Here is a 20,469-nt window from a genome sequence, read left to right on the forward strand (position 1 = left end):
AGCGAAAAGGAACACGTCCGAACCCGATGGCGGAAAAAAAACAATCTAACATGGAGTCGATGCCCATGCGCAATGGAACAAAGGAGGAGGAGTCCCTCGGTCTCGGGACTCGAAAAGACTTCTTCGAACAAAAACAACTTGTAACACTCCGACCCAACACCAGACGGCGGACTATGCACAACATGTGTATCTGCAGCTACACATGCCACCGAACCTGTGCTATCCTTAAAACATTCCAAAGCAAAGTCTGCTTTCTCTCCAAAGAGGGAAGACCCATCAAAGTGCATGTCTATTAGCGTAGCCTGTACTTCACAAGAGAACCTCGTGGACTTAGTCCAGGCATACGAAGGCCAACACTGGTACTGACCACACTGCCAAAGCAATCTGTGGTATTCAGAGTGGTGTGGATAACATACTTGACCACGTCCCAACAGTCATGACTTGCCTGAGCCAGAGAGGTCCCAAACCCCTACAAAACTGCCATTAAAATCTTGGTGGGCAAGTGTGTTTCAACCCAACAGACTGTATTTACGTGTCACAGCCCCAAGCTGGCAGATTATCTTACACTTGTCAAAAGCATCAATACTTTGGGATTCTCTGTCTGGAGGATTAGTCGGAAATTAGTTGGGTTTCACCTTACTGGTCAAGGTTAGCACAATGATAGTATGGTGTCTGGTGAGAAAATCGGTATTACAGCCTATGACGTCTGGCCACACTCCAGCTAACAGATGGGCAAGAATATGGTTTCGACCAGGTAGCCATCAAAGTATCTGTGAATGCATCATTAGATGGGAGCGAAGGTGCAGGTGTTGCCGGCCCAGGAAGCAGGATTTCCATCAGAACATTTGTCTTCGTCTTGATGAAGTACTAGTACTTAGAAGGCCCTCTGAGCCACCACCACACATGAGCACTGTCTTCTATTGGTGTCTCTTGTGACCAGTCACTCTGTCGCTCAGGGGAGGTATCAAGCCTACTGAGGAATTGTAAATCAAGGTGGAAGGTATCATCTGTGCAATGAAGGGACGGCAAACCATTGTTCTCCCCATCATCAACATCGTCCGAAGGTATAGCTTGCTCTGGCACTCAGAATCGGAGCCAAAAACAGAATGGAGCCTCTGCTGCTAGCTGCGACACATGAGACAAGGGGTTAGACTCAGAGTGCATGACAACAGGTTCCACTTACTAAATATCATATTGTGACATCAGCTGAGGTCAAGTGTAGGACAATGGCTCCCTGTTGCAGTTACCCCCCCTCCTCCCCCCACACACACACTTTTTGCCTGATACTGATGCTGACTTGACTGAGAAGTGTGCTGGGACCCTGCTAACCAGGCCCCAGCACCAGTGTTCTTTCACTTAAAATCTACCATTGTTCCACAATTGGCACACCCCTGGCACACAGATAAGTCCCTTGTAAAAGGTACCAGTGGTAACAAGGGGCCCTGTGAACAGGGAAGGTCCCCAAGGGCTGCAGCATATGTTGTGCCACACTGCCATTGTAGATTGTGCGTGTTGGTGGGGAGAAAAAGGCAAAGTCGACATGGCATCCCCCTCAGGATGCCATGCCCACAAAATACTGCCTGTGGCATAGGTAAGTCCCCCCTCTAGCAGGCCTTACAGCCCTAAGGCAGGGTGCACTATACCACAGGTGAGGGCATAGCTGCATGAGCAATATGCCCCTACATTGTCTAAGCCTATTCTTAGACATTGTAAGTACAGTGTGGCCATATTAAGTATATGGTCTGGGAGTTTTTCAAAAACGAACTCCACAGCTCCATAATGGCTACACTGAATACTGGGTATCAAACTTCTCAGAATAATAAACCCACACTGATGCCAGAGTTGGATTTATTAAAACATGCACACAGAGGGCATCTTAGAGATGTCCCCCGTATTTTACCCAATCCTTCAGTGCAGGACTGACTGGTCTGTGCCAGCCTGCTGCTGAGAGACCAGTTTCTGACCCCCTGGGGTGAGAGCCTTTGTGCCCTCTGAGGCCAGAAACAAAGCCTGCTCTGGGTGGAGGTGCTTCACACCTCTCCCCCTGCAGGAACTGTAAAACCTAGCAATGAGCCTCAAAGGCTCAGGCTTCGTGTTACAATGCCCCAGGGCACTCCAGCTAGTGGAGATGCCCACCCCCCTGGACACAGCCCCCACTTGGCGGCACGTCCAGGGGAGATAATGAGAAAAACAAGGAGTCACCACCTACCAGTCAGGACAGCCCCTAAGGTGCCCTGAGTTGAGGTGACTCCTGCCTTTAGAAATCCTCCATCTTGATTTGGAGGATTCCCCCAATAGGACTAGGGATGTGCCCCCCTCACCTCAGGGACGAGGCACAAGGAGGGTGAATCCAGAGGCTCCCCCTGACGGCGACTGCCTGTAACAAGGGATCCGACGCCTGGACCAAGTACTGCACCCGCAGCCCCCAGGACTAGAAGGAACCGAACCTCAGTGCAGGAGTGACCCCCAGGCGACCCTCTGCGTAGCCCAGGTGGTGGCTGGTCCGAGAAACCCCACTGTGCCCTGCCTGCATCGCAAGAATGACCCCCGGGTCCCTCCATTGCTTTCAACGCAGCCGACGCCTGCTTTGCACACTGCACCCAGCCACCCCTGTGCCGCTGAGGGTGTGTTTTGTGTGCCTACTTGTGTCCCCCCCAGTGCTCTACAAAACCCCCCTGGTCTGCCCCCCGAGGACGCGGGTACTTACCTGCTGGCAGACTGGAACCGGAGCACACCTGTTCTCCATAGGGGCCTATGTGTTTTGGGCACCTCTTTGACCTCTGCACCTGACTGGCCCTGAGCTGCTGGTGTGGTAACTTTGGGGTTGCCTTGAACCCCCAACGGTGGGCTGCCTATGCCCAGGAACCGAGACTTGTAAGTGTCTTACTTACCTCACAATCTAACCAATACTTACCTCCCCCAGGAACTGTTGATTTTTGCAGTGTCCACTTTTAAAATAGCTTATTGTCATTTTAACAAAAACTGTATGTGTTATTGCTCAAATTCAAAGTTCCTAACTTACCTGTGTGGAGTACCTTGCATTTTATGAATTTACTTCAAATCTTGAACTTGTGGTTCGAAAAATAAACTAAGAAAATATATTTTTCAATATAAAAAACCTATTGGCCTGGAGTAAGTCTTCGAGTGTGTGTTCCTTATTTACTGCCTGTGTGTGTACAACAAATGCTTAACACTACCCTTTGATAAGCCTACTGCTCGACCACACTACCACAAAATAGAGCATTAGAATGATCTCTTTTTGCCACTATCTTACCTCTAAGGGGAACCCTTGGACTCTGTGCACACTATTCCTTACTTTGAAATAGTACATACGGAGCCAGCTTCCTACATCAAGCCCATGTCCATTTGGGATCCGACATGGGAGTCAGCACTGGCTCTTTCATCTGTGGCATTAGCAGCAGTGCTGGAGTTCTGGGAGCCGGCATGGATCTCTGAGCGGATAGGAAATCCGTGCAGGAGTCGCTATGGGCCCAGTAACAATTCCTGGAAGAGCAGATAGCAGCAGGGAGGGACTGGCAGGTGGTAACCCAACTGGAGGCCGGTGAGGTTCAGTGGGGTTCAAAGGCACATCAGAAGGAGCCAGAAGCGCACAGAACATTTGCTGTAGGGCCCCTTGAAAAACCTTCTACTCAGGATACATATTGACCAAGTGAAGAATATGGTCTGTGGCCTGTGACCTTCATGGAGTGCGACTAGCATCTTGGCACCCCCACGTCTTGTTTTTGGAGTTACAGTGATGAGTCCTGCTTAGCTTTTTTTATGGTTGCACTTCAACATATCACATGACTTCGAGCACGAAGTGAAGCGACCGTGGGAATTATTCTGTAACCAGGCCTGCAACTTGGTAGTGGGATCTACATGAAGGATTCAACCACAGTCTGTTCACCACTCGGTCTTACATTACTTTAGGTGCATGAGGGCGCACTTATCACATGACTAAGTACTGTCCTGAGCCAAGGCGCCAAAGGCAAATTTCAAGTGTGGGTGCATGGCCGATATCTGCTTCCTGCATGCACGGCATAGTTTGAAATCATGTCATTTTCAGTGGGGAATGGTTACCTAAGATACTGAGGAAAGGTTTTGGAGTTGTTGGAAAAAAACAAGTAAGTTGGGAGCAGATCTGCGGCGAAAGGCATGGAAGGAAAGAACAACCAAACATCGAAGTGCAGGACTGGTGCTTATATTCTGGTCCACTGTGCCACATCTGGGGAAATATTCCTTCCACATGCACTTTGGAATGAGCCAAGACTTTGCAACTTATAAAATGCAATCTACAAAAACACACTTGTCTTACCGATGCCTGCTGGTATTGCCCAAGCAGCTGCTGAGACGGATGAAGTCCTGGCACACCAGTCTCCGTTTGTGGAACTCCAAGAATCTGCTGGGTTGCTGTCATCTGTTCAGGGTAGGTGACTGTGGGCTGACTTGAAGCTTCCGAGAGTATGACAGATGCCACTCCTGTATCAGATATGTTCTCAGCTAAAGTTTTGAAAGAAGACATTAAATCTGTTACCTACAACACCAATGCACTGCCACCTTAGATGGCCACTAACTTTTCTGGAGTACAGTTAGCCCTAGTTTTACCTGTGATGGAGGAGTACTGTTGAACTGGCTGATGCTGAAACATCTGTTGCCGGACATGCTGGTCCACTTCAGTCTCCTCACTCTCTGGGCCTCCCATGTGAGTCGGCATAGTGAATGAGGTGGCGAGCTGGCCCAACAGAGGCACACTGGGTCTCCCTTGTGAATCCCTTCGATCTTCCAGGTGTCCAGTTAGCAACCGTCTTTCTCTCGTCTTCTTGATAAGCGCAACTCTGTCACGGATAGACTTGGAGACAGCTTTGCTGTCACTTTCATGGAAGAATCCAGACTTTACCTACAGGAGGAAAGTAATATACATTATGAATAAGTATGCTTCTTCAGAATTAGACTGGAACACAGTGCAGTGAAGCCCAACTCGGAATTTGACTCACCCTCACATGATCCTACTATGAATCTAACTAAGCAGGCCGAGAGTCCTGTACTACCTGAGCTCCTCTACAGGATCTGGTAACGAAGGCTGTGACACAAAGGAGGAGCAGTGAGCAGATGCCCAGAATACCTGAAGTGACAGCACTTTAAAGGTCCTTCAAATGTGTACAAGTGGCTATGCAGCATGACAACAAGCATGAAAACACAGTGCATGTGGAGGGTGAGCTGCAGAAATAGATGCTACCTCGTGACACAGGTATTGGAAATCCGCCTTTTGTGTGGTCACTCCGTATTTTTTGCCTTTTGCTGGACCCTATATGTTTATAGGTGTTAGCCTCAGTGCACCTTAACCCGTATAACTGTAGTAAAGTGCCTGTGCTCCCCCTTTAATTGGTATATTTAACTTGCCTGTAAGTACCTAGTATATGGTGCAGGAAGCTGGCTCTGCATATACAATACCAAAGTAAGGTATAGTGTGCACAGAGTCCAGTCGATCCCCTGAGGATTTACAGAGGCTAAAGTAGATAATAAGAATGCTCTCTTTTGTGGTAGTGTGGTCGAGCAGTTAGGCTCATCAGAGGGTAGTGCTAAGCATTTGTTGTAAACACACAGTGAAGAAATGAGACACTCAATGACTAACTTCAGGTCAATGTTTATGTATTAAGAATATACTTTGTTACTTTATTTTAAGAAGCAAAGGGATCATAGTTGCAGGTAAGTACAGTTTCAAGAATGTATCACTTTCAAGTATCAAATACACTTTGTTTTGAATTTACAGATAAAACAGTTTTCAGGTAATACTCTTAAATTTTTAAAAGTAGACAGTGCAATTTCTCATAGAAAGCAATGAAGTACTAGGGGAGGAAAAGTAACAACACAATTTGCAGGTAAGTACTCGACGGGGTTAAGGAGTCCACAGGGCAAAGCGTGCACCATCAGCAACACAGGGCCAGCCGGGTCAATGTTGACATCGGGCCCCCAATGGATTCCTATGGATACAGGGGGGCACTTATTTCTGCTTGCAGGTAAGTACCCGTGACTTCAGGGCGCAGGCCTGAGGTTTTTGGATCAGCACTGGGGAGGGGGCCACAGGTCAGCACCAGACACCCACAGCGGCATAGAGGCGGCCGGGTGCAAGCACAGCGTCGGGTGCCTAATGCTTTTTAAATACTGGAACCCCGGGGGTCACAAAGATGCTGCAGGCATCATCCAGGTAGTCGACTGAAGAAAACCACCTGCTGGACAGGTAAGCAGAGAGCCCACTGGATGCTGCTGGACCGTCTGTTGGATTCCCCAAGGCCAGGGGGCTGCGGGTGCAAGGGTACCTTTGGGCATCGGGAAATCTTCACCGGAGCCAGTCGCAGTCAGGGGGGGCCCTCTGGATTTCGGCTTCAGGCGTCATCGTGTTGGTCAAGAGGGGTCCGTCCAGGGTGAACTTGAGGTTGGAATCGCCTGGGGACCTTCTCTGGACTGGTGGGCCACCGGGACACAGGCCGTGGGCGTCGGGTGCAGAGTGGGCAGGACTCGTAGATCCTAAGCAGTCCTGGATTCCTTTTGGAGGTTTCTTTGTGGACAGGGCCGCTGTCCTCTGGAGAGCTTGGTCCTAGGATAGGCAGGCAGTCCTCGGGGGGTTTGTAGAGGTCACTGGTCCTGCAGGACGAGTCGTCTTCTTGTAGCAGGAGTCTTGAAGCTGCAGACAGGCCCGGTAGGGCTGGGCCCAAGTCAGTTGTCATCTGGAGTCTTCTCTGCTGGTGTGGCTCTTCAGTCCTTCTTGTCAGGTCACCAGGAATTTGAAGAGCCAGGTTCAGGTGTGCCTCTAAATGCTAGAATTAGGGGAGTTAAAGGGGTCAGAGGGTGGCTACACCCTTCCTGTGCCCACTCTCTTCGGGAAGCGGGGCACATTCCTAACCCTATTGGCTAATAGCCTCCCCAAAGCAAGATGGAGGATTCTGCCAGGAGGGGTTCGCCTCAGCTCTGGGCACTCTAGGGGGTGTTCCTAGCTGGGATGGGCACATCTCCTTGTGTTTACTAATTTTCCCACCGGACCCGCTGCCAAAAGTGGGGCCTGGTCCAGGTTGCGGGCATCTTCCACTAGCTGGAGTGCCCCAGGGCAGTGTAACACGAGGCAGGAGCCTTTGAGGCTCACCGCCAAGTGTTGCAGTTCCTGGATGGGGGAGGTGTTAAGCAGTCCCACCGAGAGCAGGCTTTGTTCCTGACCCCAGAGAGTACAAAGGGTCACACCCCATGGGGTCGGAACCTTGTTTGTTAGTGGCAGGCTGGAAGACTGGTCAGCCTTACATTAATCGATTTGGTGAAATTCAGGGACATCTTCTGACACCCTCTGTGTGCATTTTCCACTGAATCCAACCCTGGCATCAGTGTGTGTTTATTGAGCTGAGAAGCTCGATACCAAACTTCCCAGCCGTCAGTCAAGCCATCATGGAGCTGTGTAGTTCGTAATGACAAACTCACAGCCCATATACTCAATATAGATGACCTTAGACACTGTAGAGGTATATTGCTCATGCAGCTATGTCCTCACCTGTGGTATAGTGCACTATGTCTTAGGTCTGGAAGGCCTGCTAGAGAGGTGTCTCACCTATACCACAGGCAGTGGTTTATGGCACCCAGAGAGGGGTGCCATGTCGACTTTACCTTTTTCTCCCCACCAACACATATTATCTGCAATGGCAGTGTGCATGTGTTAGGTGAGGGGTCCCTTAGGGTGGCACAATACATGCTGCAGTCCTTAGAGACCTTCCCTGGCCACAGGGCCCTTGGTACTACTGGTTCCTTTTTTAAGGGACTTAACTGTGTGCCAGAGGTGTGCCAATTGTGGAAACAATGGTACAGTTTAGGAAAAGAACACTGGTGCTGGGGCCTCGTTATCAGGATCCCAGCACACACTCAGTCAAGTTAGCATCAGATATCAGGCAAAAAGTGGAATGGGGAGGATGTGGGGGTGTAACCATGCCAAAAGGGGCACTTTGCTACATATGGGACAAAATGTACCTAGGCTGGGTCCAAACTGAGGTGGCATGGTGTGAAAAAAACAATGGCCTGAGATGCAGCCGAGTAATTACCAGTGGCTCAGATTAATTCATGCATTCCATCTATCACTTTTTTGTATACTTTAGTGGGTCGTCCTAAGTGGGATGGGTATGTCCTGAGATGGGTCTTGTGCATGTTGCCACTGGAACCAAGCTGTACCTGGCTCATGAGCCCATGACTAGGGCTCAACCGGTCCTGGCTTTTTTGTGTTCCAGTTCAGGAAGGACTTGACCTGGCTGGACTGTTGCCACTGGAGCAAGGTCAAGACTGATTTCGATATGGCTGGGTCCAAACTGCTTTTGAAGAGTGGGCAAAATAACAATGGACTGGGATGCGGCCCGAGTAATTATTACTGGGGGAGATTAATTCAAGCATTCCATTCACCAATTTCTCCAACAACAAAAAAACGTATCCCAGGGTCTGTAAGATAAATCTCAGCAGGGCCTGCAGCAATGTTGTGTCATCCACTACAGTGGCAGCATAAATATGTCTGCAGGCCTACCACTGCAGCCTGAATGTCAGTTTAAAAACAACAAATCGATCTGTCAAAATACACTCTTTTGAAGGGTCAAAGGCTCTCTTTTAAATAATAAGACATCACCTCTATGTGGGCCTTGTAAAACAGGCCCCAAGAACAGGGCAGGGAGGTGGGACCCTCCTCACCACAGTAGGAAAGAGGGAATATACAACGTTAGACTGAGGGCATGAACTAAGAATGACTCTTTCCGGTAACACAAGTTTGTTCAATTCAACCACCACAGGCACATGCATAACATCTGGTGCTCCGTGCATCCCACCACAAGAGTATTCGATTCTTCTCTGCAGTATATCAACTGCACATCTAGAATAGGTCTCTCCCTTTGCAACTCAGACATGGTGCCCTACGTTTCAAACACCAAGTATCTTGGTTTTACGCTATTCGACCACAACCTCTTAAAATTACAATACACTCGGGCAAGTGCTCCAAGATAGAGGCTTCTGTGACACATGGGCTCACACATAAGTATTACTTTGATGAGAATGAGGGGACCACCTCGAACAGAAGTGTGGCATGGGATGCATTTAAGGCAGTCAAACGTGTCTTCTGTAGAAAGACCACATAAGATGTGAAATCAGCACTACATACCCAGATCCTGGACTCTGAACATGCCATCTGGATGACCGTGGTGTGGGTAGGAGTAAATGTGGGAAATTATGGCAATGTCATTCCCCTTAGGCGTAAACACAGGGGTTCAGTGGCCAGGCTAGGGAAACTGGACTACAACGAATACACAGTTAGACCACACATAGAGGGGTACAGAGCGGGACAGGTATCGGCATGGCTACTGAAGTCAGAAGCCCCAAAGTCCCAAGGACACAATATTTGGTCCCCAACTGAAGAGATACTTAACGTACAGGCTGACATCAACAAAGTCTTTTTAGACTATTACTGCTCACTGTACAAAGAGACAGAGAAGGGAAAGAGCCCTTCCCTGCAGGAGCATTTAAACAGAATTTCACTCCCAAGGTTTGACCCCTTACAGCGCCATACACTAGAAGAACCACTAACAGCCGAAGAACTTCACCTTGCATTCTATCAGACAGAGCACAATAGAACTCCGGGAATTGACATACTCCATCTACAGCACAACACTTGCCCTGAAACTCTGTCAATTGTATAAATAGGCCAGAGATAAGGGCACCCTACTGGAGACTATGTGAGAAGCAATGATCGTAGTCCTCCCCAAAACAGGCAGGGACCTGTTGGAGGTGCGTCTTCCTATAGATCGTTGTCGCTTCTTAATACAGACTGCAAAAGTCTCAGGAAGGTTGTGGCAAACAGATTACTGTAGTTTCTCCCTACATTGGTACATACCAATCAAGCAACTTCATCTGAAGCAGGAATGCATTCCTAAAACCAAGACATCCCTTCCAAATCTTGGAAGGAAACACATAAGCAGATCCCATAGCCTTACACCCCTTGACATTGAGAAGGCGTTCAAAACTCTGGGATGGCCGTATTGAATGGCAGTATTGATTGACAAGACTAGGCTTTGGCCTGGAAATACTGCGCTAGATTTGTTTACTCTACACGAACTCGACGGTCCGGATCCACACAGGCCGTTCAGTGTATACCAGGGCACCAGGCAGAAATGCCCACTGTCGCCCATTATTTTTGCACTAGCAATGGATACACTCCTGAGTCTCATTCACCTACAGGGCACACAATGTGGGATCTCGAGCAGCAACACTTAGAAAGCCAATTTGCTATACGCGGATGGCGCAATGGTGTACTATTGGGATGCACTCAGACCTCCCACAGGTGATGGAAATGCTGGAAGATTTCAGAAATATATGTGGCCTTAAACTGAGCTAGACCAAGTTCTGCTTGTTCCCACTGCTGAGTCTCACACAAAGGGAACATATGAAGCAATACCTCGCCAGGCTCTAGAATGGCAATTCGACATGCTCCGATAACTTGGGCAACCATTCATCATTCAGAAGACAATCTCATACAAGGAAATCTGGAGCTGTGGTGGTCTGCATATGGGGCTCCTTGCCACTATCACCCACTGGCAGAGTCGCAACAGCCAAAATGCTGGTGCTTCAGAGTCTATTATATAATTTCTCTGCGCATCCTTGTCCACTTGCCCGAGCATTTTTTCAGGGACCTCAAATCTATCCTCACTGACCTGATATGGAGGTCAGGCCCAAAGAGAATGGCCCTTCACAAACTGTGTGCTCCGTTAGAGTGCAGGGGAGGGGTCTGGGTGCCCCCAACTACGAGCTTTCCTACGTGATGGCTCAATTACGGTGGGTCGCTGGAGGCCCCAACCCCAAGGGGTTGGTCGTACTGAGGAACTTGGGAGTCTATTCAATGTTCCCTGAGACTATCCCCCAAGTGCCCATGCCCCGAAGCAGTGAGGAGCAGTGGAATCTCTGTCAGGACTCACAGGACAGAATCTAGCGCAGACCCACTATATTGTATCCTAGGAATCTTAACACTTACGTGTGTAAGAATAAATATGCCATGAAATTTCTCAACCTAGCATTTGTACTTGCAAAATGACAGAGATAGCTGTCCCCACTACATAGGTTTGGCTGCAAGACCTACTCAAATGGGCAACCACGGAGGTCACGGACTGGCACTCAAAACCAACCTGACAAGGGGAGAGACTGCATCGGGATGCCTGGGACACCTACCTGGAAACACTGGTTACAAAGACTAATGACAGACCGCTGTGAAGGACCAACATCTCCCCCATTAGGAGAGAAGCCTGAAACGGTGGCAAGGCTCCCACCTGCACCTCGGCAATGTAGATGGAATACCACACTAAGTCTAGCCCACAGACCTACCCTCCTCGCTCGACCTGGGCTCACAGCGTAAATTCAATCATCCTCCTCTCCCACGCCACACTGTCACACCCCACATCATGACTAATTTTACAGACACTAGGAGACTAGTCACCTCCTCTGAAGTAGATGCTGGAGTACCACCACAAACATATTATTGTTACACAGTTTGAGCCCCTGTTGGGCATTATTTTAGTTTAAAAACAGTGGACTTTGCGAGATCTACACACAGTGTCCATACTCAGTGGAGGAGTACGCTGCACCTCACTAAACCACAGGCACAACCGACAAGTCCTAAAGACTGCCATGCACAAAAGACAAGCACTACACTGTTGTCTCAAATGTATCTAATATACAACTTTGTCGAGACAGCCTGTGTATCTACCCTAATGCAGTAATATGTATGCTCTATTTTCCAATAAAAAAATAAGGTAGGGCAGGTTTCACTCTTGGCCTCGATATTCATGACAGATATCCCAATTTTCACCCCGACGTGCCATTCTGTTGGTGCTCAGCGCCCACAGGATTCCGCGCGTGCCCACTGTAGTATTGTAGTCAACCATTTACTCGTGTCAAGGGTCGTGGATGCCTTCTATAGCATGGCGATTTGTCATTTAAATAAAACAAACGCAAGGTCAACAAACCGGTGGAGATGTTGATCGCCTTTGGGCCAAAGGCTAAAGAGGCAGGATTCAGGCGTGGGTGTCATGGCGTGGCCATCTAGCTCCGCAGTGGTGGTTCTGATTTCCAATCAGGTCAGTTTCAAGGGCAGGCAATCACACACCATGTGGTACAAGCCAGCCTCCGTCAGCTTATATCTCGGGCCTTCTGGTGTGGTTATAGTAAATGAGAGCTTAATGGACTCAGGAGAGAGGTAGTTTTGGTGTGTGTAGTTAAATTGCATAAAGCAGAACCTGGGATTCCAGGAAACCTTTTTTACATTTTGCACCTAAGCCTTGTATGTCAGCGGTTGAGGAAGGACCTTGTTCTACCGGGTCAGTGTCTTCTCTGCATTTGTTACAGCACCAGCCATCAATGCCACAGATAACAATGGGTCAACATGTTCTGCCGTGTGTGAGGTGCATGTGTAGGACAGGCGATTGAGGCAGTTCAGTCTCCCCAGTTCCCCATGTGTTGCTCACCCCATGTTGGATGACGTGGAAGGCTAGAAAGAGGCCTGCCTGCCCCCCACCCCAAGGTGTACGCATTCACAATGTTCACAAAGGACATGACAGTTCCCTCCTGAAATAGGGCTCCCAGGGTGTCCAACCCCGCCGCCTTCCATTGAGTCAGGTCTTGTTGAACAACTAACTCCCGCATAGACAGCAGTTGGTCTAGTAGGATCAGTGGGGAGTAAGGGATAATGGGGCAATGCCCGTGCACGAACCAGCAGCAACAAGTTTGTGCTATCATCATCAGGTTTGAACTCTTTCAAAGAGGACAGGTGAGATCAGACAGCCAGGTGTGGACACACGCACGTTGCAGTCTAGCTGAACAGCAGCTCGTTTGGCACTTGGTGCATTACACAACCAGCGCAGCACCCACTGGAGCTGGGCGGCTGCGTAGTACAGCTCGAAGTTAGGTGCCCCCATTCTGCCCTTGAGGAGTGGACATTGCGCAATGGCAGAGCTACTTACCAGGGGCCTGCCCATAATATCAGAGTCCATAACAGCCCATTGAGTTCCCGATAAACCCCTTTGGGAAGCACGATCAGTAGTGCGGCGAAAAAATATAACCACCAAGGGAGTATCAACATCTTGGCCACAGCCTCCTGCCCCAATGGGGTTATAGGCAGTGAACACCAAAAATGGAGGGGGGCCTTGCACTAAGTGCACCGCTCGATCCACATTACCCTCTTTCAGGATCCTGTGGCTGTGATAAATTTGCACACAAAGATACTTAAAGGTGTTGTAGCACCTTTGAATCGGTGTTCCAAGGAGGAAGTCCTCTGGGGTTCAGGAATCGGGGCGAGAGCAAAGAGGCAAGAACCCATCCTAAATAATAATCCAATTCTGTACAGCAGGCATTTGCTTTCTATGATTCCAGTACAAATCCTATCAGTTTGTTTCTACAGTTACTGCAAATTGGACTTCAGCCAGAAGTGCAAATAGGCCAAGGCTCTATTATCAGAATCTCCTTATCAGAGGGCAGAAACAGCAAAGTCAGACAGGCAGTGTACAACGGCGACTGGAAATACTCATTAACTGTGCCTTTGACTGACAGTAGTTTATAAACAGATTTCAGTAATTCCTGCCAACAGAGTAAGATAAATTAATTAGCTCTTGTTGAATGACTGACCTCAAACTGCTCCTGTAAACTGAGATAACTTGAATATTGCATCATGAATATCGGCTCCAGGCTGACAAGCTCTCTTGTTCAGAAGACTGTTGTGGCTAATCTATGCAGGATTTGCCATGCTTTTGTCCCAAGTCGCAGGACTTAAAGGTTAGAAAAATGACTGTGGAGCCTCTTGTGAAAAGCTTCAGTGCATTCCCAAAGTCTGCTTGCATGCAGCCTTTAGTTTGCCCTATTTGCTTCATTAGAAGTGCTCACATGCAACATATGGTTTAAGAACACTGGAATTAAATGTAAGTCAAACCTTGGAGATCTTACTCATAAGGTGTACCACTGGAAAAAGATTACATTTTTCTAGAATTAAATAAATCAAAAGGATTGCATTTTTTAAAAATAAAATAAATGAAGCCAAGGTATAACATACCACATGAGTAATTTCAAGCGACATCCTTGTAAAGTAAGAAGAATAACATGATTTGCATATAACTATTGTTCCCCAGCATTGATATCTTTCACAGATTCACATGCGTAAATAGTTCCGCCTCATCGAGCTGGCGGTTCCCCTGTCACCGTTGAATAAGAGTCACAACGAAATTGCCCAAATGCCAGTAAATGAGGCAAGAGTACTGACCTTCATTGCTCCTAAGGGCTTACATGCTTCCCATTCCTAAAGTGCTAGTGTAAAATGTGAGTTTATGAAATATACCCTTGCTGGAGAACTGTAGTTACAGGTAATTATTTGTCTTCTCTGGCACTGAAACTTACCAAGATTAAATGCTTTGGATCGGAACAGCAAACAGTATTTAAACGCATACAAGTGTTATTATACTGTGCAATCCCAAATTTACAATAAGAGGTGCACTTTACTGAAAAAGATGCCATAACACCGCTTGGCCAAAAGCTGAGTCTTGTGCACAATCAGTATCTAGAAAGGAACGCCTTCTGAAAGTACAGCAACTTCACTGACATCATATCTTCAGTCGAACTCTTGCCAACGTGGTACACAAAAGAACTCTGTCCTTACAAAATGGTAAGAAAGGAGGCTCAATGGTAAATGCCTGATCTTGCTGACAAGTCTAGTAGAAATTAAAGCCAACAGCAGGCTTGAGAAACTCCTTAATTATCCTTGTTGACAGACAAGATCATGTGTCTGGTAATGTTATGAACCTCGAGACAGCCACCAAATGTACCATGCTATAGTCATACTAAGGGTCTGATCGAGCTAAGTGCAAGATGGAAGGCAGAATTTGTTCACTAGTACAGTAACTGCATACAGACCAGATTTGACACCAGAGACAGAAAATTGTATTTGATTAGATATGTTTTATCAGTAAAAGAGGTCCTAGCTTGGGCTGGAATGCCTCGGTTATCCTTCAAAATGTCTGAGCAAACATCAGGTCTTCACGGGCTATGTACATAAGTTCAGAGACGCTGGCTCATGATGCAGCATCTCTCCACTGTCCCTCGACAGGAAATTGTGACCTTTTCCCAAAGGCATTGGTTGACTAAGGGATGAAGGAGGTCTGTGAAATAGTGCTGGCAGACCCACGCTTGAGAAACAGGATCAGCTGGTATAGCTCTCTTGGGCTTTGAGAAGCCTCAGGATGAGGGGAAGAGGAGGAAAGGTGTACAAAAATGTCTTAACCATGAGATGAGAAAATGCATCACAACTCACTCCCGGATGCCAACAGCATTGTTTGGACGATAGTGTTGCAAAAGGATCGAATGCAGGGAGGCCCCATTTGAGAGAATCATGACCGTTCAGTCAAAATTTAGCTTTCATTCACGGGAGATGCTTACAGTCCTACAGAAGGGGGTCTGCCTAGGTGTTCGAGACCCCTGGAAGGTATCCTGTCTTAATGAGATTCTTTGTGCAATTACACTGTCCCACTGGAGTTATGCTTCCAACGATAGCAGATGAGATGATGTGATGCCCTACCTGTTGATACAGAACACCGTACTGGTGATTTTAATTTAATATATATATATATTTTTAACAAGACCTGACAAATTTCTCAAAATGGGAAGAAAGTATTGCAATCTCGTTCTAACTATTCTCAGTTACAGGGCATTTATGTGTAAGTTCTTGAACTGGGTTATCCAATAACCACCTGAAAACTTCTAGTTCCTGAAGGTGGGCGCCCCACTGAGGTTGAGCTTTGCTCATGTGAATGGTCAGGCCCACACAGCCAAATATTTTCATGCATTTCATCTGCTTCTCAAACAGCCCTTCCATTGATCAGCTAGTCACCGATGAGATAAATAAGACTGTCAAACTGTTTATTAAAACGTTCCCCTCTTTCTCACAAGTTCACGGTGAGGAACAGTTACACAATGGTCCGTTAATTTTGAAGTTGTCATCTCTCTGAAAACATTGCAAATGGAAAGGACTTCATGGTAAACTAGCTGCCATTGAGCAATATAGTTACCTTTATGTGACTGGCCAACAATTCCCTTGGAGCTTTGCTGTGATCGCTGGAACGTCTGCTCTAGTTTCATATCTGGGGCCACAGCATTGAACCTTCCCTCTCTATCTTTCACCACAAAATGCTTTTGGATGAATTTTCTGTAGAGATATGGTTTTTCCACCTCTAGCTTCTTCACTCGTTTCAGATAATAGGACCCATATCTAAGGTCGTTTATGCAATCGAATTCGCGAAACACAGCAATCAGTGACTCCACAGTCTTCATATGCAGTTCCCAATAACCTTCCTGATCAGCATGTACCAAGTTTTTCACTAGAGCTATCACGTGTAAAACATTTCCTCAGTACTTGCAAAGTTTTGATTTTTCTTCACATTTTGTGACAAACTCCATGAACTCAGTTTTATGATTTTGAACGGAGGGTATTGAACATTACTTGGCGTTGCACTGTCTTTTGAACGAAGCACATCCTGTGTCTTGTTCACTTCTGAGATAAGATATGCAAAACCTTATTTGTCTTTCTTGTTCCAGAAAGCATACCAATGCAATGTTTCTATAGCCTCAGATATGATGAGCATACCTTGTAACAAACATAATGCGTTCCGCTCAAAACTGACTGAACAGTTTTGTTTCCAAAGATTTCAGCCTCAATAAGTGCATTGTCTATGCCACATCAACTGAGATAACGTCCTGCACACTGCAAAAACTGTTGTCATGTGGAAAATGTCCCTCATTGGATAAAAATCATTAAATTCTACTGGAATGCGCATAAAAATGTGATCTACAATGCAGAAAACACCATCATCACAGAAAAGTGGCAGAATAGGCTGGTCTGGAAGCGGAGCAAGCACATTTTGGAGATTTTCTAGAGCTCTGTATACTGTTGCATAGTTTGTGACTGGAGATGGTATTACTGGTTAAACCCCAACATTCTTAAGGGACAGTTTTCTGGGAGATCATAGCATGAATTCCAGGCCATGGAGGAACTGTTTTTTGATCATTCTTCAGTCCGCACTGAATAAGTGAGATGATAAATCAGTTAAATCAGCTTTGCAGACCGCTGCATCAGGTAGAAGATCTATGTCCTCAGCCACTCTGAACATTTTTGGTAGACTGGGTTTTGGCTTGTAGTGATTTTGCACATGTTGGCAAGGCAGTTGGGTTATAAGTTTGCAGCTTTGTATTTTATGCCTATAGCTGACACAGCTTGTTTTACAACAGCTACTTCATTTGTACAGTGTTGAGAAAGCACCAGGGCAGTATCATGTCTGCTGGATGTTCCATATTGAACAATGATATGAAAAATGTTAAGACAACATCAGGCATTCTTGTTGACCCCCATGATTTGTGGAGCTCTGGGGCATCACAACATTTTGTCATCAAGTCCAAAATCTAAATATTTCAGGACATTTCTTAAAATGGTTTCTGCTGCTTTTACTGCATCCTGTGATCCTTTTTTGGCAACAAGAAACTTCAGGAGTCAAATCAGCTGAGAACACCATAAGTGGTTCATTCTTTTTGCTATACTGACAAAAACGAATGCTGTCATTGTACATTCTCACCCAAAAAAATCTTAATTTCCGTATTATGGACCAATACAGTTTCATCTATGCTGACCATTATTTGTCTGAGCTCAGCGAGTGTGAACCCATAGCAAGCACTCAAGTGTGGCTTTTAAACTTTATTTACTTTTTCTAAGGGTGCAAACTTAGCTAAAGGCTGGCAGTTACACTGATGCTGGGAACTCATTGTACGGTCATATTTTTTAATGTATGCTCGCATGCAGTTTGGGTGGGCATACAAATCTGCTGCAAATACATTAACCTCGCTGTTTAGATTAGCTACTCAGCTGAAAACTACATCTTGGAAGAAACTAGCTGCAGATAAAAACCTGTTTGCTCTTTAAGACTTGTTCTTTCATCAATCCCTTCGGGTCCTTGTTCTATCTAAACCACTCATAACACATTGAAGATCCTCTGTTTTCTGATAAGTTGTTGGAAGTGGACGAGGGGTAGCCACTGATCTTTTAAGTCAGTGGTTGTCAAACTTGTCAACGCCCCCAACAAATTATTTAAACATTTCAGTTAAGTTCTGTTACCTTTTTAAAAGTCCAATGAACATTTTTCTGCTTAAAACAAAGCACTATTATGGGCATAATCCTTGTTTTGACCAGAGCCTGGCGCCCTCCCCTAGGATCACTTGAGACCCCCTAAGGGGGCCCGACCCCAGTTTGAAGACCCGTGTTCCCAGTGGATGAGCATAGGGTCTGAATGTCGCTTTCTCAGAAGACTAAGATTCTTATTGTGATTCATTGGTTTCTGCTATTTTTTTTTTACTAATTTTGTCCAGGTTTTTTCCATTGTATACAACTTGTAGCACTTGTTACAATTATAAAATATTTGATCCTTTTCACCCATCAGTTTCAATATTTTGTGAATTTCGTCTTCGCGTATTTCAGAAGCATAACGAACTCTCATTTGTCAGCCGCAATTGATGTTAGCTTTTCTTTTGGATTAGTTTGGCATATGGCACATTTTTCTTTGTTGAGTTAGAAACACTCTGTCAGGAGGTAAAGATCCTCTGCTATCACCAGCTTCTCTCATGTTTACAAATTTGAATCAATGGAAAACCTAAACAAAAACAATATTACAATAAATTAACAATATGATGGCTAAAACGAATCATAGTGCCACCATTTTGGAAAATGGTTAAACGATTGCTCTGAGGAGTTATTTTCTGTCTCTATAAGCCTGCTTTAAATCCTGATGTACGCAGCCATGCATGTCTCCTTATTGTTACTGCTGTGTTGACAGTTCTAGCAGCTGTGTCTGCAGCATCCATTGCTGACCGTATCTGATTATTGGAGATACCCGGTCCTTCTTCTACTACTTGCTGCGCTCTTTTTTGGAACTCCTTGGGTAAATGTTCAATAAGGTGTTGCATCTCATCCCAATGGGCCCTATCATATCTGGCTAGCAAAGCTTGCGAATTTGCAATACGCCACTGGTTTGCTGCCTGTGCCGCCACCCTTTTGACTGCAGCATCGAATTTTCGACTTTCTTTATCTGGAGGTGGTGCATCTCCTGAAGTATGAGAGTTGGCTCTTTTGCGCGCTGCTCCCACTACAACAGAGTCTGGTGTTAGCTGTTGTGTAATGTACACTGGGTCTGTTGGTGGCGGTTTATATTTTTTATCTACTCTTGGAGTAATGGCTCTCCCTTTAACAGGCTCCTCAAACACTTGTTTGGAGTGTTTTAGCATTCCGGGTAGCATAGGAAGACTCTGATATTGGCTGTGTGTGGACGACAGTGTATTAAAAAGAAAGTTGTCTTCAATGGGCTCTGAATGAAGGCTGACATTATGAAATGCTGCTGCTCTTGACACCACCTGTGCGTAGCCTGTACTATCCTCTGGTGGCGATGGTTTAGCTGGATAGCATTCTGGACTATTATCTGACTCTGGTGCGTCATAAAGGTCCCATGCGTCAGGGTCATCTTGACTCATTCCTGTATGAGTTGGGGATTGCATCATTGGTGGAGTGGCTACCGGTGATGGTTGCGGAGAGTGATGTGGGGATGGTGGCGGTGTTACTTGTTTAGCCACCTTTGTGTGTGGCTGTTTGTCCTTGTCTTGGAAGGCAAGCTTGCGTTTCATTTTGACTGGAGGAAGAGTGCTGATCTTCCCTGTATCTTTTTGAATAAAGAGCCGTCTTTGTGTGTGATCTGGCTCTATTGCCTGTAATTCCTGTCCAAATCTATGTGTCTTCATTTGTGTGGACAGTCCTTGTTCCTCAGTGTAGGAACTTGTTTTCGGTTCCGAGGCCGGATATTTCGGTACCGAAACCTTTTTGGCTGCTTTTTTCGGCTCCGACGAAACCTTTTTTACTTTCGGCGTCGTGCTCTCTCGGTGCCGACCCGTTTCGGTGCCGCTGTCTCGGTGCCGAATCTTCTCTGATTCTGAGATTGCTGTGTGCCGGTATCTCGACCGGAGTCGGATGACTTCGACACCAGCTCGCCCTTTTTCGGTGCCGATGAACGGTCACCTACTTTTCGGGTTAAGCCATGGCCTGTTGGCGGTGGCGTCCCCTGGGCTTTAGCGCTTTTCTCGTGAGTTCTTGGCTTCGACGTCTTACTCGTGTTTTAGGCATTTCCTCGGGATCGATCTCCTCAGAGTCCAACTCCTGGGTGGAGAATGTTTCTTCCTCCTCCTCGAAATGCTCTTGTCCTGTCGGCGCCGACGCCATTTGCAGTCTTCTTGCTCTTCGTCCCTGAGTGTCTTCCTGGACCGAAACGCTCGACAGGCCTCACAAGTATCCTCCTTGTGTTCTGGTGACAAACACAAGTTACAGACCAGATGTTGATCTGTATATGGATA

At 46.6% G+C, this 20,469-nt stretch overlaps 1 protein-coding gene across 2 annotated transcripts in view; it reads right to left on the minus strand.

The window, feature by feature from the left end:
• Positions 1-20,469, minus strand: part of WNK3 (WNK lysine deficient protein kinase 3) — a 577,357-nt gene that overhangs the window by 328,468 nt on the left and 228,420 nt on the right. For both annotated transcript variants that reach the window (XM_069209347.1, XM_069209346.1), the window contains exons 8-9: positions 4,606-4,897; positions 4,316-4,500 (exon numbers count right to left, since the gene is read on the minus strand). In XM_069209347.1, coding sequence (XP_069065448.1) covers positions 4,316-4,500; positions 4,606-4,897 — 477 coding nt within the window. The remainder of the gene's footprint in view (positions 1-4,315; positions 4,501-4,605; positions 4,898-20,469) is intronic.

The sequence above is a fragment of the Pleurodeles waltl genome, chromosome 10, assembly GCF_031143425.1.
Source record: "Pleurodeles waltl isolate 20211129_DDA chromosome 10, aPleWal1.hap1.20221129, whole genome shotgun sequence".
Classification (NCBI taxonomy): domain Eukaryota; kingdom Metazoa; phylum Chordata; class Amphibia; order Caudata; family Salamandridae; genus Pleurodeles; species Pleurodeles waltl.